The sequence below is a fragment of the Charadrius vociferus genome, unplaced genomic scaffold (genome assembly GCF_000708025.1).
Source record: "Charadrius vociferus isolate BGI_N301 unplaced genomic scaffold, ASM70802v2 scaffold161, whole genome shotgun sequence".
NCBI classification, from domain to species: Eukaryota; Metazoa; Chordata; class Aves; order Charadriiformes; family Charadriidae; genus Charadrius; species Charadrius vociferus.
Window position 1 is genome coordinate 3160239 of NW_009646928.1, and position 21955 is coordinate 3182193.

General features: G+C 35.9%; 1 protein-coding gene across 1 annotated transcript in view; it reads left to right on the forward strand.

Annotated features, from left to right (window-relative positions):
* The window catches only part of TLK1 (tousled-like kinase 1), a 44094-nt gene that overhangs the window by 8625 nt on the left and 13514 nt on the right, over window positions 1-21955 (forward strand). The window contains 9 exon segments of the mRNA XM_009894562.1: window positions 1081-1156; window positions 3682-3728; window positions 4096-4182; window positions 5299-5388; window positions 6250-6342; window positions 7549-7659; window positions 9469-9605; window positions 10907-11095; window positions 18381-18447. Coding sequence (XP_009892864.1) covers window positions 1081-1156; window positions 3682-3728; window positions 4096-4182; window positions 5299-5388; window positions 6250-6342; window positions 7549-7659; window positions 9469-9605; window positions 10907-11095; window positions 18381-18447 — 897 coding nt within the window.

The following is a 21955-nucleotide window of genomic DNA, read 5'->3' on the forward strand; positions in this document are numbered from 1 at the left end:
CAAAAATGATGTTATAAAAAAAATGAAGCATCTTATCACTGATCTCAAGTTTAGTCCCAGATATTAGGGGCCGTTGATTTCTTGATTGTAAAACAGAGTTCATGTAATGGCTTCTGTGCTTTCTCCAGTTATTGGTATGAGGCTGTTTGGAGGCCGAATACACACACAGCTGCAGTCTCTTTTCCTTGAACCAAAGCAGCTTGTAGAATTTAGCTTACGCTGGGGAGACTAACTGGTTTGAATCCTCGGATCAAGGGAGAGCAAATACAATTTAGAGATGCTTCTGATCACAACCCTTTCTTGTTATCTGTGTTGTACATGCCGATTGTAGTTTCTAGGCAACTATACATAATATTGCTGGAATAAATTTTTTACAGATCTGTATTTTTTCACTTATTATTGATGTTTTTCTTTGACTTTCTTGTGATAAAATATAATGGGGAGGGAACGATGACACTTTCCAAGTGGATAGATATTAAAATTTTGAGCAATTGCTTTTTTCCTTTTTTTTTCCCTCTTTTTTTTTTTTTCCTTTTTTTTAAATCCTAAACAGATTCTAGAAATCTACAGATTATATTAGTTTGGAGATGACATCTGCTCTTCCAAAAATGTGTAACATTATTGGCTTCTTACTGAAGAATTAGAACTTTAGTGTTTATGCTGTGGGAATGTGTAGAAAACATCATCAAGAATCAGCTCATTTCATTAGGCTTTAAAACACTCACAACTATAATATGACGATCTCAGTAAAAAGTAGCCGTAAGTGAAACCAAATGGGGTGTTCATAAACCCCAGCATGGATGGAAAGGTATAATTGCTTCACAATTAATAGGTAGAATTGCCTTTGGGGAAATTATTTTAAGAATTATTTCTCACTTTCTTTAATATCTTTTCCAGCTTGTATTTATCTGATTGACCAAGGATCATAATATCTGCATTAACTGTGATCTGAAATTACATCCCTGCTGAATTGTGAAATCATGTTTTATGAATGAGGATTTAAATTTATTTCACAATAGTATAGCAATAATATAAATAAATAGAGCTGCTGTTGGATCATGTTCTTTTTGTTGTTTGTAGACTCCAGAGAAGAAACAGTCAGAACCTTCCAGAGGAAGAAAAAGAAAAGCAGATACTCAGAGTGAAAGCAGCCAAGGTAAACTAAGATGTAAATGAATTAGATAGTTACTGCATGTATTTAATCAATTTATAATCCACAAAGTTTTGAGTGTTAGCCTTGAAAATTCTGTATTTTTGCTTGCATAAGACAGGTGTTGGGTTTTGGATGGTAAGTTACATGTACCTGTCTGCACACACACATTTGTCACTGAAAGGGACAGGCAACTGGCTGGTAATTGTCCGTAAGAATCGTGTGCTACTGCGTGTGTAACTTGTGGCTATGATACAACTCTGTATACTTTTTAAGAATAGTAGCAGCCCTTCTCATCCAAAATAGTGGTCTGTATTTCTTTTCAGTAGGTAAGGAGGAAAAGGGATTACAGATTATAATATCTGCTTGCTTGTTTTTCAGGTATATTTAAAAACTGAATTTTATTTTTCCTTTTCTATGGATTATAGTACAGTGTAGTTTTCTAGAGGGATGGGGAAATTGGGATGAGACCAATTTCCAATTTAATATTTATAAAGCATAGCTTTTGTTGTTCTTCTCTTTAATGTGACTTTTGGGGGAGGTATAGTGGAAATTTAACCTCAAAACAAAAATTCATCAAAAAGGGAGAGGAAGTAGTTTTGATAACATTTATATTAGCTTTTTTTGGTTTCTGACTGAGCTAGGAAGTGTCACTTCAGATGCGTATCAATGGGCTCCATATCTGGGAGTCTTCATGATGCAACATGCTATTAGTAGAAGAATTATGTAGTTTGGCTAAAATTAATTTCTTTGTAAGTGTTGCTTCATAGAGACCTGCTTTGTTCAAAGAACTTGAATGAAATTTCCTACTTTCATTGTTCTAGTAGCCTATCCTTCCTGCTACCAATGAGAGTTGAAATTAGAGATGATAGAAATTTTAGGAACTTTCGGGCATAGACAACATGATTATAATGTCTTATAATTACTGTTTTGCTGTCAGCAGCAGTGAAACTGAATAGTCTGCACTGCAGTATTCTCAAGGAACTGGCCTAGGAAACTGCAGTATATTAGGGTGGTACAGTACAGTTGAAACACAGCAAATACTGTTATTGTATTGAAAAAAAGGAACAATTGATCTATGTCCTGTACATTGCATACCTAGGATTTTGACTGTGTAAGATGCAAAATAATCCATAAAAGTTGAAGAAAAGTATTGTTTAGAATGTGGAGGTAATTGGAAAGTGGGAAAAAAAATCAGTGTATATCTATTCATAATTGGCTGTGCCAAAATAATTTGATATATTTCTTCAGCGCAGAGTTCTGTAACATGACATAGGATAGATTTTTCTGTACTGAAAAGGAATGCAGTCTGTCTCATTTATCTGGATGAAAGCAAATTTTAATTTGATAAAGTGATATACGACAATTTAACGTGAAGATGGAAGTCACTAGCAGAATTATAGGGTAGGTAAAGAGCTGGCTAGAGGGCAGTATCAGTGATAGGTACACTAGTATCAGTTTCTTTGTGTAAATTTATGTAACTACTGGAGGAGTTATCTGTGTGCTGTTCTAGGTCTTTGAATTATTTTATCTAAATATTTCTGTTAAAAGTCTTGGCACAAAAAGGGCTGCCAAATGTTTGTGTTTCTTTGTGGTAATTCTGAGTGACACAAAGTTATGCAGCAATGCCAATACAGAGGTGTATTGGACTAGAAAGAATTCTTCAGGGCTGAAGCGATAGAAAGGGTTGAAAATCTTTGCCAAAAAAAAGTAATCTTTCTATAAAGAAAATAGCTTTGAACAACAGTCTGTTTTCAAGATGCCTCCTAACAGTTAGTCTGACCTATACAAGAGACCAATACAGTTCTAGAGATTTATCGGTCATCTGAGGGCCAAATAGAAGAAAGCATTTATGCCATTGGGTAGGGCATTGGTACGATCTCTAGAATGTCATGTGCAGATCAGGTCCTCACGTTGAAGAAAGATTAATTTACATTGGTGGTCCTGAAGTCTCAATACTGATTAAGAGAACAGAAACCCTGCTCTCATTCTGCTCTTTATCTCCCTAGTTAACCCTGTGAGTTAGCCGCTCCATAACCAGGTCGGGAGGAATGGAAATACTTGTCATCCTCTGTGCCCGCACTGCTGTTGGCACTTAAGGGAATGCTCAGGCTGAACATTTAGGTGCAGTAACTCACCTGGAGCATATAATTTTGATATTTTGGAAGTGGGTGAAGTTTGAGTTAGTGCTTGAAAAGGGGAGGGACTTCGTGCTAAAGCTTTGATCCTTAGGATGAGCAATGAGTTTTCTGTTATCTAGAAAAGGTCTAGGCTTGCTCCTAAGTCTACGCTAGTCTGGTTTAGGAATTGAAGTGTGACGTAATTTCTGATTTCTCAATGAATGGAATATGCAAATCTCTTTTTTGTGGCCAATCCCTTAATTATCTACATAGGGAGATCACATATTAGCACATCAAAGAAAACCAATTAACAAGTGGTGAGACTTTGCTAGAAGTACTGGATGGGTAAAAATGTAACACACATCTATAAGTTATTTAATCAATTCTAATATATTAATGTGTTTGTTTCAGGAAAGAATATTGGGGGACGTGGTCACAAGATTAGTGACTATTTTGAGGTAAGGGTTTTGTGTGTTTGTAAAATTTACTTTAGCTTTAAAATACTATTTTAGCTTTTTTTGCATGTTACAAAATTTTTGCTTGTAATGAACAGGCCTCTTGAGAGGATACTTTTTTTTTTTCTTTGTGTAAATTTATGAATATTAAACCCTGAAGTAGAGATGCAGTGGTCTCTGGTGCAGTGTGAGCTAAAATATAAAAAACGTTTTCTTTCACATTTTCTTTAAATGGCCAAAGGCTACACTAATGCAAATAATACAATCTAATTTACAAATTCTGTGTACGGATGAGCTGTATCATTCAGTAGATGTATAGTGTATTTTGATAAGAAGGTTGACTAATTGGAGGACTGTATCTTCCTTACAGTACCAAGGTGGAAACGGCTCTAGTCCAGTGCGAGGCGTACCTCCTGCAATCCGATCTCCTCAGAATTCACATTCCGCTCCTTCTTCTGTAAGTTTGTGAACTTCATAACTGCTGCAGATAAGTTCATAGTTTAAAAGTAGAATAATTGAAAAGAATCTATATTCACGGGAAGAGTTTTCAAAGGAGGGAAGCCTGGGAAGGAATTAATCCTTTCAACAGGAAAAAAAAAATCAAGTTAAATATTAAAGCCAAAATTTTCTGTTAACACTAGGACTTTTTTTCTAAAACAATTTTAAAATAAAAGTAATTATGTAAAATGTTGAATAAATGTTAAAATGTTATAATGATATCTGTTCACAAGCCTCAAACGAAAAAGGGGAGGATTTTTCTTACTTATGAGGAAACTGACCCCCTAACTCGGGCCTTCAAAAGCTCAGTTTCTGATAAATTATAAGTTTTTAAATAATTGACATCTAATTTGCCTGTATCACTTTAAAATTCTTTTCATTGGTCATGCTAATTATTTTTTTTCCTCCTCATATGCAAAATTTCAGTGTTAGGCTTACCCAAGTGTGATTCTAAATGGTCAAACCGATTTTGACAGTTACAGAAAGGATTTGTTTTCTCTGCTGGTAGATCTCAGCTTTTATTCCATGTACGTTCAACTTCATCCATCCTCTTACTCTTGCTAACAGTATGAAATGTAACACAGATTGTGGAATTTGGCTTGAAAATGGTCCCGTTGACACCAAATGGAGGGGTTTGGGAAGTTTTAGTAACGGAATTTGTGTTCTGATTTGTGCTAGCTTTCCCTTTCTGGTTCTCCCATCGGAAGTAACTGCTCCAAAAATAACTCGCATTACTTTCTTTTTGAGTTGTGAAAGCTTAGAATCAGAAAAAATAAGTCTGTGTGAGACTGACGTCACCTTATGTCAGTCTTGTATTGTCTTAAATCTTTCAGTGTGATTCTCTAAAGTGACAATCTTAGTTTTCTCAGAGAATATATTGCATCCTTTCTAAACTGCAAGTGATATACAGCATAGTGATAGCTCTCAGTGCAGTGCTCTGAGTAGTATCTTCTGTAATAAAGATACCCTGTTTCTCTATTCTATATGATTTTCCTACCAAGAGTTGTAAACAAGGCTGTGTTCATAACTGAATATTATAGTTGTATCTAAAATCCTCTGGTTTTGTGCATTTCAGGTTCGACAGAATAGTCCTTCTCCTACTTCATTAGCTTTTGGGGACCACCCTATCACGCAACCAAAGCAGTTATCTTTTAAAATTACTCAGGTAACTCCTTTTTAGTAGAGCTATCCTGTATCATTTCAGACTGTAGGAAAAACTGATAGATACGTTTGTTTATTTGTCTTTCAACTTCTTGTAAACTCTTAAAGGCTTTCAAAAGCTTTGCTTTTTACAGTCCACCAAAACATTTTTCTTTTAAGTTCCACAGCTCACAATTTAAATCTCTCTGATTAGTTTTGTATTCTGCACTTGCTCTGCTTCCAGCATTGCATTTCATGAGCAGTTAGATGACCACGTTGTTGGTAGGCTTTTGCTTAAGATTTTAGCTGTTGTGTGATCTTAGGAAGTAGAGGCTGCTCTTTCAGGCAGTATTTGAAGTGACAGCTGCTGTTGTCATATTGCATTTAAAATCTGACATTGAAGAAGAAAAATGAGATGGTAATCAAAATGATCAAGATACAGTTCTGTCATGACTTTTAAAAGCCGCAAGCAACTGTTTCATGCTGTCTGCCATTTCTGACGTGATCTGTTCTGTGTTTCACAAGTTAGTCAGAACAAGGTTACTTCACCTGTTGACCAAATACAGAGAATTTAAAGTAATTAGCTGACATTTACATTTTTGCCTTGTTTTATGTGCTTTTGTGCTTTTTTGTGAACAATAACTTTTCGATTAATAGTGAAATCTTTTAAAAGTGTAAGTGGTTTGTCCCAACTGTTCACAGTCATCCTCCTGAAGAGGGAACGCAGTTTTGAATAAGAACCTGCCATGTCGCTTTGAAAACACAGGAAAATAATATGCTGGTCTTGTTGAATGTTTTAAAGTAGTTTGTTTCTCTATGTAACATGAGAAAAATAATGCTGTAATTGTTAGAAGAAAGGATAAATATTTCAAAATGTTCTTTTTAGACTGATCTCACAATGCTGAAATTAGCTGCACTAGAAAGTAATAAAAATCAAGACTTGGAAAAGAAAGAAGGTCGTATAGATGACTTACTCAGGGTAAGTGTTAGACATGGGATAAAGATATTTATTCAGAACAACAGGCAGTGAATCTGAGGCAAATACTTTAAATATTTGAATAATCCTTGTTTTTAAAAATTACCCTGGAGTTACCTAAATTAAAAGGTGAAATGATTTTTGAATTTTTGTAAATTTTTTTTTCTGAAAATACGAGAAGTCTATGAAATGAAATGAATAAGGTTGGGCAGTTTTCAACTTCTGTGCTACAACTTGTTAATGATGAAATATGTTTATAGACTTTCTGAAGGTACAAAGAAAGCTGATGCTGTTTTGCAGGCAGTTGATTGATTCCTCAAGTTTATAACATAATTGTGAATAGCAGTTATCAGTGGGACAACTGTTGGCAGTTTCAGAATGGAGCTGATTGTGACACAAATTAGTATGGGCAATAAATAACTACTTTTAATAAGAAACTTATGCTATACTATGCTCTAAGACCTGTTTTCAGGAAAAAAATCTTAATGCTTGTGCTCTTGGAAGAAGTGTTGGGGAGATATAGCAAAATGAAATACAAAGCAAAAAAAACTATTCACAAGTTGTAGTCTGTTTAGTGTTTATATGTAGACAAGTACATATTAACATGTGCAATCATACATTATAAAATTGTACATGGAGACTTATTTAGCACATGTTTAACAGTGTGGGATAGACAAACCTAACCTTTTTTTTTTTAAAAAAATAATCATTTAGACAAAATAATATTGCTTTTTTTTTTTAAAGTAATGAGTTAAATTAAATATAATTGTAATGTAGGGAGCTTGTTAGACTTTCTACTCAGATAATTGAAACTTCTATCGTTGTGAATTTTTCGTTTCCCTTTAAATTAAAAATGTTAGGATTTTACGTAACTTCAGTGATCAAATATAAAGGATCCAGAGCTAACATTAAACTCTCAGTTTAACACTGGAGGACTGGAAAAGTGATTGGTGCAATGCTTTTTATATATTATTTATATGCTGAATGCTCTGTAATGCAGAATGCAGCTCAGTGTAAAGGAAATAAAAAAGGAAGCAAAACATCCTTCTACAGATTGGGATAGGTCTGTGAAATGTGATTTTTGCCTGTATATGTTTATGCATGTTTCTTACTTCAGTCATGTGAAGGTAGATACCTTTATTTTCTTGACAGCTGATTATAAATATAGTGTTTTGATATATCTTTTTATATTTTGTATATATTTGTTAGGCTAACTGTGATCTTAGAAGACAAATAGATGAACAACAAAAGCTACTTGAAAAATATAAAGAAAGATTAAACAAATGTATTTCAATGAGCAAGAAGCTTCTAATTGAAAAGGTAAGTTTACTGCTTTTAAAATGTTTGTGATAAAAGCTGTGAAGGTGCTGTAGAACTCCATTATAATTCCTCTGTTTAACTTTTTCACATTAGTGTCTGAGACTGAAACATCATGTGCCTGGTCTCTATCTGGCAGTAAGTGTTTTTATAAGCCTGAATAGGCAAAATAAAATGTTGAGCCTTTTTCTGATTGTGGAAAATGTGCCTTTTAATTTAAGGGAGGTTTTCCCATCAGGAGTAATTCAGATACAGCAGAGCATAAAAGATAAGAATTTAGGATGTGGCCAATTTTCTAGAAGAACATTAAGAATAAGATTAGAGTGGATAAAAAAAATCCTGAACATAATCTGCTGTAGAGAGGAGACGGATAAAGTCTCTTTGTGAGACACTTAAGCAGCCCAGATGATTATTGATGTAAAATGTTAAAATGCTATGTTAGCTCCGAATTAATAGAAACAAGGAAATGAAGGTGATCATTTAACTTCATACTACTATGAAAGAAATATTTATTTCAAATTTGATGCCAATTATGTTTAAACTAGCATCAGTTTCTTAAAAGACAAGGATACCTTGTTTCTCTCTCTTCTTTAAAATAGCCTTATTAAAAAAAAAACAAAAAAAACAAAAAAAAACCCACAAACCCCAAAAAACCCCAAAACCAAAAAACAAAACCCACACTAACAAAAAGCGAATAGAAAATCAGCTTATTACAAATTAGGATACAAAAAAGTTTTCAGGTAAACAGCCAAGTCTGTTCCCTAACATTAGCTGTTATATGCTACTGTCAGATACAAGGGCACAAACTGATCCGTTAGAGGATTAGGGAGAGTTTCCTCACTAGCATGCCATAAATAAATTATTGCAGTCACTTTTAAGTTCCAGCATGAGGGGAATGCAGGGAAAAGATGTATCAGATCTGTTCAGCATGGTGTTAGGTGGGCACCTTCAGACTGAGAATATCACGTAGGCCACTTTTTGTGAAAGGCCACGCAGGCTGCCTCTTCAGTCCAGAAGTCTGTTTGCACAAAGATCCTTAATTCTGTCAACTTCTCGCATTTGGTTTTTGTGTGTGCGTGTGATTTTGGGCTATAGGCATGTTTTTAAGAAGCAAGCATTTGTAACAATTAGAGAAGTCTCTGTCCATCAGCGATGTTCACAGTGCTCTTTCTTCTTGTGCTGAAGCAGACTAAGCATACTCAATCATTTATCACATCCCAGTGATGCTTGTGGTAGTAGTGACTGGTTCTGAGAAGGGCATCTGCTTCTATTACTGCAGGTGGATATCTGATTGCAGTTAAGCCTACCTGCAGTGCATTCCCACGTAGAGATTCCTGAGCTCAGTTTGGTACGTGTAGCGACATAGATGCTCTGTCAAGGGAGTTCTCAGGCTGAGTATCTTAGGTGCACTCTTTCTGATATCTAATCAGGCTCGTTTAGTATAATAGACATGTACAGACATAATCTTAATTATGTGTCTGTATAATGCTGATACTCTTACCAGTTTTGCTTTATTTACAGATAAAATATTTTGTTAATTATGAAGAACAGCAAACTTTATAGGAAAACTGAGTAAAACTCAGATTATTTTTTTTTGGTGCACCAATCGTCATTAGTACCAATTCTGACAACTGCAGATGTTTGAGTTCTGCAGAAATTAGGATAAATGGAGTAAAGTGATAAAAGATATTTTCATCTGCTCTCCTTTTATCCCTCCCTTAGAAAGTTGTTGGAGGAAAAAAAAAGTGTTTTACTGACTTTTTGAACACTTTAGTATTACTGAATATGACTTTTTTTTTTGTGTTTTCTTAGAGCACCTAGGAAAAGCTGGCAAGCAGAGAGAAGAGCATGCAAGACAGATTACGCCTGGGGCATTTTACAACAGTTCGTCATGGTGCTTCATTTACCGAACAGTGGACAGATGGCTTTGCATTTCAAAATCTTGTGAAGTTAGTAAATGCTATGTTCTTAAAATTCTCACTAATTGTTAGTTCCCTCTAGTGGATTTTTTTATTACTAAGGTTCTAGGATTGGAGCAGCTTTTCAGACGTTTTATTTTGCTTTGCCTTTTGAAGACTGAGAATACAGTACAGAACTCCCTTAATCAACTGAGAGAATACTAAGGCTGGATGTCTTTGAAAGACAGTTTGGTTTCACTTGATTTTAACTATCCTTAGAAAGCCATGAATGTACTAAATGAGCAGCACATAATTATTCAGCTCAGCTGGTAGAAAGAGCTATGAAGCTAAATCAGTGATTTTTCACGCAGCTAACGATGTATCACTGGTGATCATTGGGGCCAATGAGGTCTGTGAAGTTCTCATTGGTCACATAGGTGCTGCCTGCATATCCATCACTGCAGCGCTTTTTCAGACATCCGGCTCCTCAGTGCCATGAAGGAGGAGTGACAAATCTGGCAACCTCAGATAGGGTCTAGTGCAAGTGGACGGGGGAGAGCAGCCACCTGGAGAAACACTGCTACAACAGGTATTTCAGCAGAGATGGGGCCAAGGAAAAGGGCTCTGGGAGACCATCAGAGATGGTAAAATAATTATGGAGTGCCTTAAAATATGTTCTTTGGTAACGAATCTGACTCAATCTTTTGCAGATACATATATGTGTGTGTATAAATATATATAAAAGTAATTCACCAAGATTTTAGTTTTTGAGGGGCAATATGTAGTTATTTATTATATTATTATATTTATTTATTTATACTAGTTTTGAGGGGCATTATGTGATTGCCTAGGGCATTGTTTTTTTAAGACAATCTTAAATACAATCTGTATGTGTGTTTTGCATAAAAGTTGTAATTGTTTGCCATACAACCAAACTAATGATTTATTTGGGAACAGTCAGATCAAATTCAGTATTTGGCTGATAAAAGTCAAGTACTGTCTATTGACTTTGTTAAATTTCCTTTGATGGTATAAAAGAAGGTAACCACCAGCTCAGATACTTTTTGGTTTTTTGTCCACGAATCATGTGTAACACTTTCAAAAACAAAACACACACACACCACCCCCCCAAACAAAAAATCCCATCATGTATTTCAAAAGTAAATTGTGCCAAAACTTTAGCAAAATGTTTCCACCTCATGAAGAACATTGGTATTCTCTTTCCCAGGAAACATTTTCACACATACAGTAGGTTTTCTGAAAATTTCTTAATGCTTTACTGTTTAAAAAGATAGTTCTTTAAAAAATGCAAAATGGTGGAACTTTAATAAAGCTTTTTTTGGGGTTTACAGGCAGCAAGAATGGGTGAATCAACAAAGGGAAGACATTGAAAGGCAAAGAAAGCTCCTGGCCAAGCGAAAGCCTCCAACTACAAATAATTCTCAGGCACCATCTGCCAATTCTGAACCCAAGCAGAGGAAAAATAAAGCTGTGAATGGGGCAGAAAACGATCCCTTTGTTAGACCCAATTTACCACAGCTGTAAGTTTAACATTTCAATCAGTCTTTTACATAAATTCTCAGATATTGTCTGTGTGAGTTCTATTCAAATAACAGCATAAAAAGACACTCAGTATATTCAGCAGCTATATTCTCACTGAGGACTTGCTGATGTTAGGGAAATTTGCACCACTGCCTATGAAGATGTCATACAGTTGCCCAATTTATTTTTGGTAAAGTCACCAGAGAAAGGCCCATTCTGTGTTTATGCAATGTTCCTGCTGTTTTCCTGATCTAGAGGAGGACTTATTCTGGTTTCCTACTCTAGTAATGTCACTAATACCTATTGAACTTTCCTTGATCCACATCGGTTTAGGAGCCTGTTCTCTAGTTAGAGATCATTTCATTTTTCATGTAACAGTCTTTAGCTGACAAGAAAAGCTTTTTTCAGCCTTTAGTATTTGAAAACATGTGTCTAAAACCAATTGGAAATATTATTTTTTTTCTCTTCTGAATGCTAGATGCTGAGAGGAACTGTCAAAAGTTACTGATCCTGTTTCACATATTGACAATGTTGATTTTTTTTTTTTTTTGTCATTTAAACATAAAAATTGAGAGCTATCAAAGGTTCTCAATTTTCCAAGTGACTTTTTTTTTCTGCAGACAGAAATGGTATAATTCAAGGCACAGACAGATGTGTTCTTGACATTTAATTTGAGTATTTTAAGAAGTTGCTGCTTGGAGGTACTAGTTATTGCCCTTGATGCTAAGAGGCTGTAGCTGATAGTGTATCCGTTCCTAGTCAGCTTAAATAAAAAGTAAATAACTAGGGTTAAAAAGACTAACAAATTAATCTGTGTTACTTTGCAGAAGTAGGCCACATGTGTTGAACATGGTCACCTGTCACCTCTCACTTGTGGAGGTAGTAATTTGTACCTCTGGGGGTGGGGGTTAAATAAATTGTCTGGTTAGATCGGCAAAATATGTATGTTTGGACAATCACTATGAAGACAGCTGCATATGTTTTGCATAATGCATCATTCTTTAAGTTCACATTGTGAAATTGTTTGGCTGTGGCAAAAATATCGTGAAAATACAGTAGTAAGGCTGGCAATGTAAGCAAATCTTGATTAGTGTTACTTGTGTATTTTGGTAGAGAGCTGAGGAGTCATCACTCAAATTGAATCTTTAGTAATACTTAGTCCCTACTTTTCTTCTTAGAACATAATAAAAACTTCTGAATAGTACAATAATGATCACAGTCATGTTAAAAATACCTTTTTGTTTGAATGTAATACCTGTTGTTATTAAGTAACATTTAAGTAATGGAAAAGACCTGAAAAATTACGTAATTTCTAATTTGCCAGCTTTTGGCCATGTCTTCATTCATGTTAAATTTCCATAATCTTATTACGGCTTTAGAAGGTGATAAAATATACATTTTGGAAAAAATACAGAAGACATTCTAATTATTTAGTAGGACAAGATGAAGTCCTGATAATAGACTTGTGAATATTTTCTGGTGTTACACAGTTATAAATAATTTCCAAATTACTAAAAACTTTTCAAATTTTAATTTCATTTGGCTTAACCAGTTATGTGTTAAATGGCACGTGAAAATGCTTGCTGGTTATGGAATTGTCAAGAGAACAATGAGAATTGCCCTTTTGTATCTAATGCTAGCATAAATGTAAGCTGTTATTGAATCAAAACTGTTTTGCCTTTAAGTGTACGAATTTGATCATTTTATCATCTAGATATGAGATTGCTTGCCTATATGATAAATTTTGTTTCAGACCTTTGAGAAGGTCTGTAATGTGTCCTGAGATCACAGAATCATTAAGCCACGTCATGCTCTTAGGCCTTTACTTGAAAGTTTTTTTTTAATGTTTGTATTTAGGATTCATTATAATTTTGTGTAGCAGTATTATGTGTTGACTCCTCTCTGCTTCTCAGTACAGAATTAAATATGTTTTGTGTATCTTGGTAAAACAATTACTAATTGTGCGCTTTCATTTTAGAGTAAATATATCATCTGCTGTATGTGATTCCCTTCTATTACATTGTGCTTATCACTGTTCCTGTGTTACTTCAAAAGTAATGATCTTAATTAGTATAGCCAAATGGAAGATGTTCTGTTTATATGAGGCATAGAGAAATGAAGAGCTGCTTGAGATTAATGAACTAAACCAGTAGTAAATCAGTACAACATATTTGCAAGGGATTAGGCAGATATTTTTCTAAACAAACAAACAACCTACTAGCAGTTGTTAGCAACAAGTGTCTCTACCACTGTGGTGTTTGCTTTAGAAAATGTCTCCAGCTGCAGATATTGACAAGACCAAAATGATCTATAGCTTTGTAACAGGCAGTATTATTGAAACCCTTTCTGAAAACAGGTGTTAACTGTTTTGAAAGTTTTGAAGGAAGGTGTTGCCTGAGGCATTGTTTTAGTTCAGATGATTATACTATGGTCTCTGACATGAATTTAAAAGCAAAATTCTTGCACTGAAGTTATTAGCATAAAAGTGGCCATCTGCCAGTGTCCTGTGAGTGAATGGTGGGTTTGGTGTTTAAATAATATGCAACAGATGAGTCTAAACACTGTCCTGGTTTTCCATCATTCTTTCTCTTTTTGTGGCCCAAACAAAAACTAAGAAGTAGTTTGAATTTTGAGAGGTCTCTTTTCTACTGAGCAAAGTAGTTTTATTAGTCTTACGTTAAAGGAATAAACTGAAATTTATTTAAAGAAAAAAAAAAAAACATTTCCTTAAAGTAGAGGGGTTGCCTTCTTAGCCCTGGAGAAATCTGTTTGAAAACTCTATTCCAAGTTCTTTGGAGACTTTAGAGATTATAGTGCTAGTCCTCGCTTCTTGGAAGCAGCTCTTATTTAACTAGACAATTATTTCTAGGAGCAACGTTTTACTTAGTTTAGGTGGTGTAGTCCTTCCTGTGCAGCTTCAGCCCTGTCAGTTGTATTCACTTCCCAGTCACCTCTTCCTCTGCTTCCCAGTTTCTCCATGGAAGTCTGGATGCATCTTTGTCCCTGCATGCAATTTGGAATAGGAGAGCAGAGGGAGCTGGCAGATTTTGTTACTGTAGCTGAACAAATGCATCATTTAGAGGGAGCATTCTGTTCTGTATGGAACAAATAAAAATCTTTTCAGAAACTTTTTCAGGCTGAAGTGCCAACAGTGTGTCTGGGCTTTACAGGACAAGTAAAGACAGCTCCTTTCCTGAGGCAGTCTCTCTAAGGCAAACATGGAAACAATGGGTGAAAAGACCTCATTGACTTGGTCAGCTCTGCCTGTCCTTGAAGAAATTCGAGGAACTAGAGTGAGAATAAGGTTGGACCAAAAAGTGAGTGCTTTAGAAATTGCAGACAAAAACTTGGATTGGATGTGTGTATGACTGTTCAGGGGCATGACCACATTCTGCTGTGCCTGTGTATCCAGGATGATTTCTCAACTGGGAAAAGATAGGAAGAGAGGTGGTTGTAAATGTGCCAGGCTTGATAGTCATGACAACCAAGGAGCGCTTGGCCATTTTGGTTTTTTTGTCTTGTCTGTACCCACTAGTAGGATTGTTTTGATCATAGAAGGTTTTGTCTGAACTTGTGAGGAAGAAGTACAAAGAAGATTGGTTACGTCTACCCATGCATACTGTGTCAAAGCCTTTGAAATTTGGCTATGAAAACATTGTTAAACAACTGGAAGGTCTATTTTTCCTAATTAAGAAAAATGTTTAAATTGGTGATAATCAAGCCTTTCAGACCAGGTAAGCTGTCCACTTTCTTCCAGCAACAAGTAAAGGTGGCACACCATGGCCCTACACATCACAGGAAAATTAAACTACATGCACACAATATGTCTAGTGCTTTTTTTTATTTTATTTTTTTTTATTTCAGGAGTTCTTTGAGTGTGTGTGATAGTTCATTTGGCTGTAGACAGTTAAAATACAGCATTTATTGCTCAGTAATTTTGAGCAGAAAAGATCACAGTCGGGATCAGACTGCTACCAGATTAATTCATGCAACCTACTCCCAGCTGCCCTTCTTCCCCAGTGCTCCTCAGATTAACCTCAAGCCTGACTATCAAGCTTAAGTTAATTTAGTGGATGGCAGCAGCCTGTTTCTGGCCAACATCCATCCTGCGTGCTCCTCAACCTTTGATCTTCAGCATCTCATGAGACCTGCATGTTTCAGGTGATGGAGGAGAAACCCCTTCTGTGGGAAATGATGGAGTCTTGCAGGTGACTTCTCTTTTCAGAAGGTGCCTCCAGTGTGCCCGCTGCCCTGCAAAAGGCGGCGTGTGGATGCAGGTGGGAAGCAATGGGCTGATGGGAAGCAGTCTCTAGGCTGGATGTTTTCAGCCTGTGCAGCAGGGTGGTGGCCTATAGCCAGAAAACAGACAACATGCACACTGCTATTGTTTTACTGCTATTTGTCGTATGCTATTTCAATATGAATTTAAAGTACAGTTTATTTATAGATAAAAAGTAAACTCCAACTTATAAAAAGAAAAAAGTAATTTTTCTGAATATGGGGGAGTAAAGTTTTGGTTTTCATAAGTAAATGAACAAAATCCAAAGTGACTATGTCTGTGTACAGTTCAATATTTTGGAGGAAGGCATACAAAACATGGTGGTCAGTCACGACAGTTTCAAATGGCTGTGAGTAATTCTGTGTCTCTAGTAGCGTTAAATTTGTAAGGAAATAGAAAAATGGAAAACAGCAATTTATTGGGATATGGCATGGAAATATGGAAAGAGTGACTTTGAATCTTAGTGTTTTCCATATGACCTTTAATTTGTGCTCTGTGCTCAAGAGGGCTATTTAAGAATTTTGGAAGGCAATACTTGCTAGAGCTGTCTAGGCACTTTGTCATAGCTCTGTGTAGATAGGTGAGGTTTTGTAAAAAGGACTAGATTTCCTATATTATGTTAGGTTTTCAGGGGATCTATGGCTTCAGGGCTCTCGGTGTTCAATGAAAAATTCTGGAAGTTCATGTCATAAACTTCATACTTTCAGTATCTTTTACTTCTGGTTCAGCTTTGCTAAGCCACCAAAATACTCTTCTTTCTGAGGACAAACTTTGCTGTCTGCATTTCTGGAAGTGCACAAACTTGTAATTTATACTGCAGACAAGAATCTGGAAAGAATAATTTTCAACCTCATACACATCGGCATTGATTAAATTGAGAACTTAATCCATGCTAGAGTAGTTTGCTGTTTGAGTACAAGTATTTAAAAAAAAATGTCAAGGATACTGCTGTGAGTTGTCTGGCGTGGCCTTGATGCTCTCTTTGGTAGGTCTAGCAGATGCATTAGAGCATGAATTAGAGCATTGTTTTCTTAGGTTTCTTGCTGTTGTTTGAACTGTACAGAGAATGCATTGTCAGCGTTCCTAACTATTGAGACACCCCATTTCACATTTGCTTTAATGCCTCTTCTTTTAAGATGTAACTTAAATTGTCTAAACCCAGAGGGGATTCTGCCAGGAAGAGAATATAAACGTTCCGTCCCAGTGTTTGGTACTAAGGGACCTTTTGCCTTTCTTGGAGAGGCAAAATTTCCTCAGTCTTGCCTTCAGAGTGTTTGGGTATGTCTGACTGGAATACAAGGCTGCTTTTCATTCCAGTAGGAAAAAAAGGTGCAGGGTAGCTTTGTATGATGCTTTGTAAAATACAGGATCTCTTCTTTCTCTCATTCTTACAGGATGTGGTCATGGGTGCTTTTGTCACCTGATCTGAGTGTTTTCTATACGTTAGAGACCCAGAAGGTTGATGACAGAACTACAGTCTTGTGAAGCTGTTTCCAGGTCCTTGGAAATTCAAGTGCTGTAGTCAAAAAAGAGTCCAGCAATTTCACTAATACTCATGGAGAGTATCTGGTCAGCTCAGTCTTCTGTCCTGGCCAAGTCAGAAAAGGGGCAGCAATATTCAGTATTTATGAAATCGGGAATAAGAAAGGGCTATATGAAAGCTTCAGAACCACCAGGTTTTATCCTGAAAAGCTGCACTCCTTTATTAACAACTTTTGAGACCCAATAAATACAGGGTTTAGAAATCTGAAAACTATGGCAAGCTTCATCATCATTTAAAAGGGAGGAAGAAGTCTTACAGTTTATTAGATTTCTGCAAATTTTATCAAAGTTGGCATTTGCTGTAAGAGAAATCTGAATTGGTGTCCCTCACCTCTGGGGAAACTACTGGTGATTCTCAAGACACTAGTTCCTTAGACTCGCAATACGAACTGCATGTATAGCCTTCTAAAGACTTTGTGTAACTTATCTTCCTGGGACGGTTGATAATTGAACTCGCTAAAATATGGATGTTGTGAAAATGTATTATGCAACTAGTTTTAGCTTTGCATCATGCAAGAAATAGCAGATCTAGGCAAAACAATAAAATGTTTAATTTTAATTTGTTCATAGGGATTTCTGTGAATCCTTTCAAGGAGCCCATACCTCTTTCTCCTTCCCCATGCCCTGTTCCCCTGCATCATACACGTATGGTTTCTTCTCTGGAACTTGAAGTCACTTTGGTGTCTTTTCTGTGGTAGTTCGTCTTCTGTGGTAGTTCGTCTTCTGTGTCTTTTTTGTTCATTTGTCGATGGATACTGCGTGCGGTCAGTTTGTGGGTTTCTTAGTTACTAATCCATGTGAACAGTCTAGATTCTCTGGTTGATAACTGACTTTGCATCCTAGCAAGTCTACAGACAGTGAGGGACCACTGAATTAATTGTACTCAGGAATCTTTTCTTGAAGGAAGTTGAAAAGAGAACAAGCAAAAGAGTTTCATACCAATTCAAAACTGAATTTGTCGTCTCATGCAAAATGTACTGTTATTGAACTTGGGATGTATGGTTTTGCACTATGTTCTTTAAATCACAGTTCAAAAATCCAGTGTTATCAGTCTTGTCTAGTTCGTTTCTGGATCTCCATCCTTTGGTTCATTATGTGTTAGAGTTGGGAACCAAGCAGTGGAGTTAGCAACAGCTAAAATACTGGGATGGTTATAAGATTCAGGATGCACCCAGATAATCTAACAGGCTATCTGAGAGAACAGAAATGGTCCAGTGGGAGAGGCAGTTAATATTCCAGAATACCAGTCACAGAGGTATTCTGTAAGTACATTTTGACCCTGAAATCACAAACCAAGATACTCAGATGGTTCAAAAATGTAGTCCTAGTATTGTGGTAGTAAATAATTAACATAAGATACTGTATTTACTGTAGTATTTAAGTAAGACTGCTATTGTTTTGTTTACCTTCATATAAAAGCTATAACTACATATATGTTTTGGTTTGGTTTTTTTCTTTTTCAGTTTGACTTTAGCAGAGTATCATGAACAGGAAGAAATTTTCAAACTTAGATTAGGACATCTCAAAAAGGTATGTATATGGTCTGTTATTCTATTTTTTTTTTCTTTTATCATGCCCAAAATCATAAAAACTAGTACTGTCAAAATAAGGAGAGGGCTTGTTGAGGGCTTGTTGGGAGCTATCTGATTAGAAAACATGATACTAAAAGTGCTGTACAATTTTATGCCTAATACTGGCTTTCCTTTTGGTTTTTTTCCGCTACTTTACTATAAATACTGGGAGTACAAGGGAATAGTAGCGAGTTCATCCAGTGTAACACTGTACTGATTCCTTGAATCCTTGTAACAGTGATGATGCCACTAATACTGCTCTTGTTCCAAAGCTGAGGAAGTGGGAGTCAGCCAAGTTTGATATATGCGCTTTTTACATTAGTTTTTGACCTTTAAAAAGGTCCAATTTACAAAGCATTGCATTTCTGAATGAATATCATGTTTTGATCTTGTACAGTATCCACTTCAGTTGTTATCAGTTAGCATACTACCAGCTGCAAGAGAGAATACAAGTTTCCTACTACTTTTATGGAAAATCTTTTCTCCGCATCTTAAGTTATTTTTGCAGTCAGATATTTTACTCCAGTTTTTGACTTTTGAAAAAATAAAAGTAGTACTTTTTTCTTGAAGTCTAATAAATTTTAATAAATTTGTGTAATAATTATAATATTAACAAGCTGTTGTGTATTCAAGCAAAGCTTTTGAGGAATAACCTGTGAAAAGGAATGACAGTTGAAGCACGCAGTAACACCTCAACACCTCAGTCTGAAAGGAAATCTGCTGAGCAGTAGTTCTTGAAATGTTTGTTCAAAACAGGTCATGGTGGTTTTCCCCTTGAAATGTTGCAAGAGTCTATTTCAGACCTGTTCTCTTCAAATATACAAGTCACCTGTTGTAAATCCTACTATAACAAACTTAACTGGGCCCCTGATGCTGTTTTTAAAGACTATGACAAGAAAGTACTTGAATCTGTGGTAGGGAATCTGCACAGAAACTTGTTGGCATTAGTGAAGTAGACTGCCCACATAGTTCTTCATTAACGCTTTAGAAGTAGCACCAGCTTCACGTGAAGTTCTGTTATGAAGTTCTGTAGGTTTTTTTCCCATGCTTTAATTTTTTTGAAGTCTAACGGAAATTTCAAGTGACATATGAGGGAAGCTGTTACAAAGTTGTTTAATACCCGAATTTTGTTTTCACCTTGAGCATCAGTGCTGGGGTACTCTGTAAGAAGAAACTTCCTTGACTAAATGTCAGAGGGGAAACAAATGTTATTTCTTAGCAAATCATGTTTGAATATAACTGACAATAATAATAAAAATGCATACTTGCATTTTAATTCTTACGTGCAATACTTTAACTAAAAACAATTTTGTTATCTTCTTTTTACGTGGCTATATTTCTTCCCTAGTGCTTCTTTGCTGATTACATTTTTTTTCCTCTTTCCTTCTGCATATGCTGTTTTGCTCTTCACTCCTCTTCCTTTTCACTCTCCAGATGCTTTTCTGGTGCTCTTATTTTTGGTGCCCTGTACATGCTGCCACCACCAGTTTTCTTTTCCTTCTGCTCCCCAGGAAATTCTTTTCCAGCTAGCAGCTTTGGTCCTGGAGAGAGGCTCTTGTTTTCTCACTTCCTTTTATATAGCAGTGACCTGAGGCAGCAAAGCTGGTTCGTTCTTGCTTAAAGGTATTCACAGCCTGAGTGTCCTAAATAACAGCTGGAAACAATGCAACCAGCCAGTTCTCTTTGGACTAACATTGGCCTATGAACCACATTTTGAGAACCACTGAATTGCATAATATATGAACAAAAAAGCCCAAAAGAGGCATAACTGATGGATTATTTTTTTTTTCAGCCTTTGGGAAGAACATAGACAATTGTGTGTGTATAAGTGTGTGGCCTTTTGCAGGGGGAGAAGGGCTAGAATTCTTTATAAATGACTGTTGGGTTATGAGGAACTGCATATAATTTCTGAGTATTTAACAGAGAACTGCAAGGATTAATGTAAATATAAGAAAAGAGTTTAACATTGTACAAACAGGAAAAAGCCCACAGCCCACCGTTGACATTATACGTTAAGAAAAACAAATGGTCCACCCAGATCTGCTGCTGTTACTTAGTCGCAACTTTTAATTTATTAGGAATTTGATTTTTGTTTTCTGAATGGAGGTTCATCTAGTGTCTTGTTTTGGAATGAGTTTTTTTCCATACTTTATGGGGAGGGATTCAGGATACCCACTGTAGTCATCTGGTCCGGACTCCTCAAGTCATTGGAAATGCGGTCATTTAATGTGTGTTTTAGATTATATAAATACAGTTGTTGTTTCAGGATGTGGTTTTATGATATATAATGTTTGGAAATACCAGCTTTACAGCATTTTCTCTCCCCTCTGCTGACTTCTGCCTCCATCCCCATGTGCCATGACTTGTTGCCCTGATGCTTTTACCAGCACCACCAGGTTGTGCAGTCACAGTATAAATACGGTTTGAGAACTGATCTAGCTTCTTTCAAAAACCAAACATGTATCTCTTTGTGAGGCTTGGGGTTGTTTTTTTTTGTTATTGTTGTTGTTGTTTAAAAAAAAAAAAAGACTGATTAGTTTTCCAGTTTGGTTCACCATGTGTCTGTACCAACATTTGGCTGTACCAAAATAACAAGAGATGATGTGGGGCACTGCTTCCATTGGCACTGCTACTAAAAAAATACGTATCAGATGCCAGGCCTTCTTTTTCCTTTTCAGCTAGAGTAATTCTGTAATTGTGAGCTTTCTGGTATGGACTAATTTTGTATCCCCTTTATTCAGACTTTCAAGTTCTAGAGGTACTCACTCTGAAATGGATATAACCCTTTCTACAGTGTCTTTCAATGAGTATACATTTTTCACTTCGAGTATAGATATGTAGGTTTCCACAAATTAGTCATCATGAATACTTTTTCAGAGAATCTGAATAAACAACTATTTCAGCGGTCTCTAATATGTAGCATAAAGATGAGATCATTTTAAGTGCTGAAATTAGTTAGGGAATGTGCTCATACCTGACATGCTTCTTTTGAAATTGCACTCAAAATCTTAGGCAATAAACATTCTGCGTTTGTAATGTTAATAAGATACAAATGGAAAAGTAGTTTTAAATTAGCTTGGTTTTGGTGTCTTGTATCAACACCTTAAGAATGTTTCTGCTGTAATGACTTATTCTTCTATTCTTTTTTTGATTTGCGCTTCAGGCTCAAAATATTTTAAACATCTTTTTCTTAATTTGTCGGTTTGTACAAAATCTATAACTGCACATATCTCAGTTTTTTCTTCTTTGTACATCAATTTCAGACCGCTTCCCAGATAATTTCTCTCCTTGGCTGAGGTACAAAACCCAGCTGCCTCTCATTTCAAATAGCATCCCTACAGTGCAGAACAAAACTGTGAACATCCCATTACCTGCAGGTTCATGGACAGAAAGGTTCCTTGAAACAGGCTTTTGCCTTATCTTTCTGAATTTTTCTGGCTTTAAGAGAAAAGCAGTGCTTTCTTCTA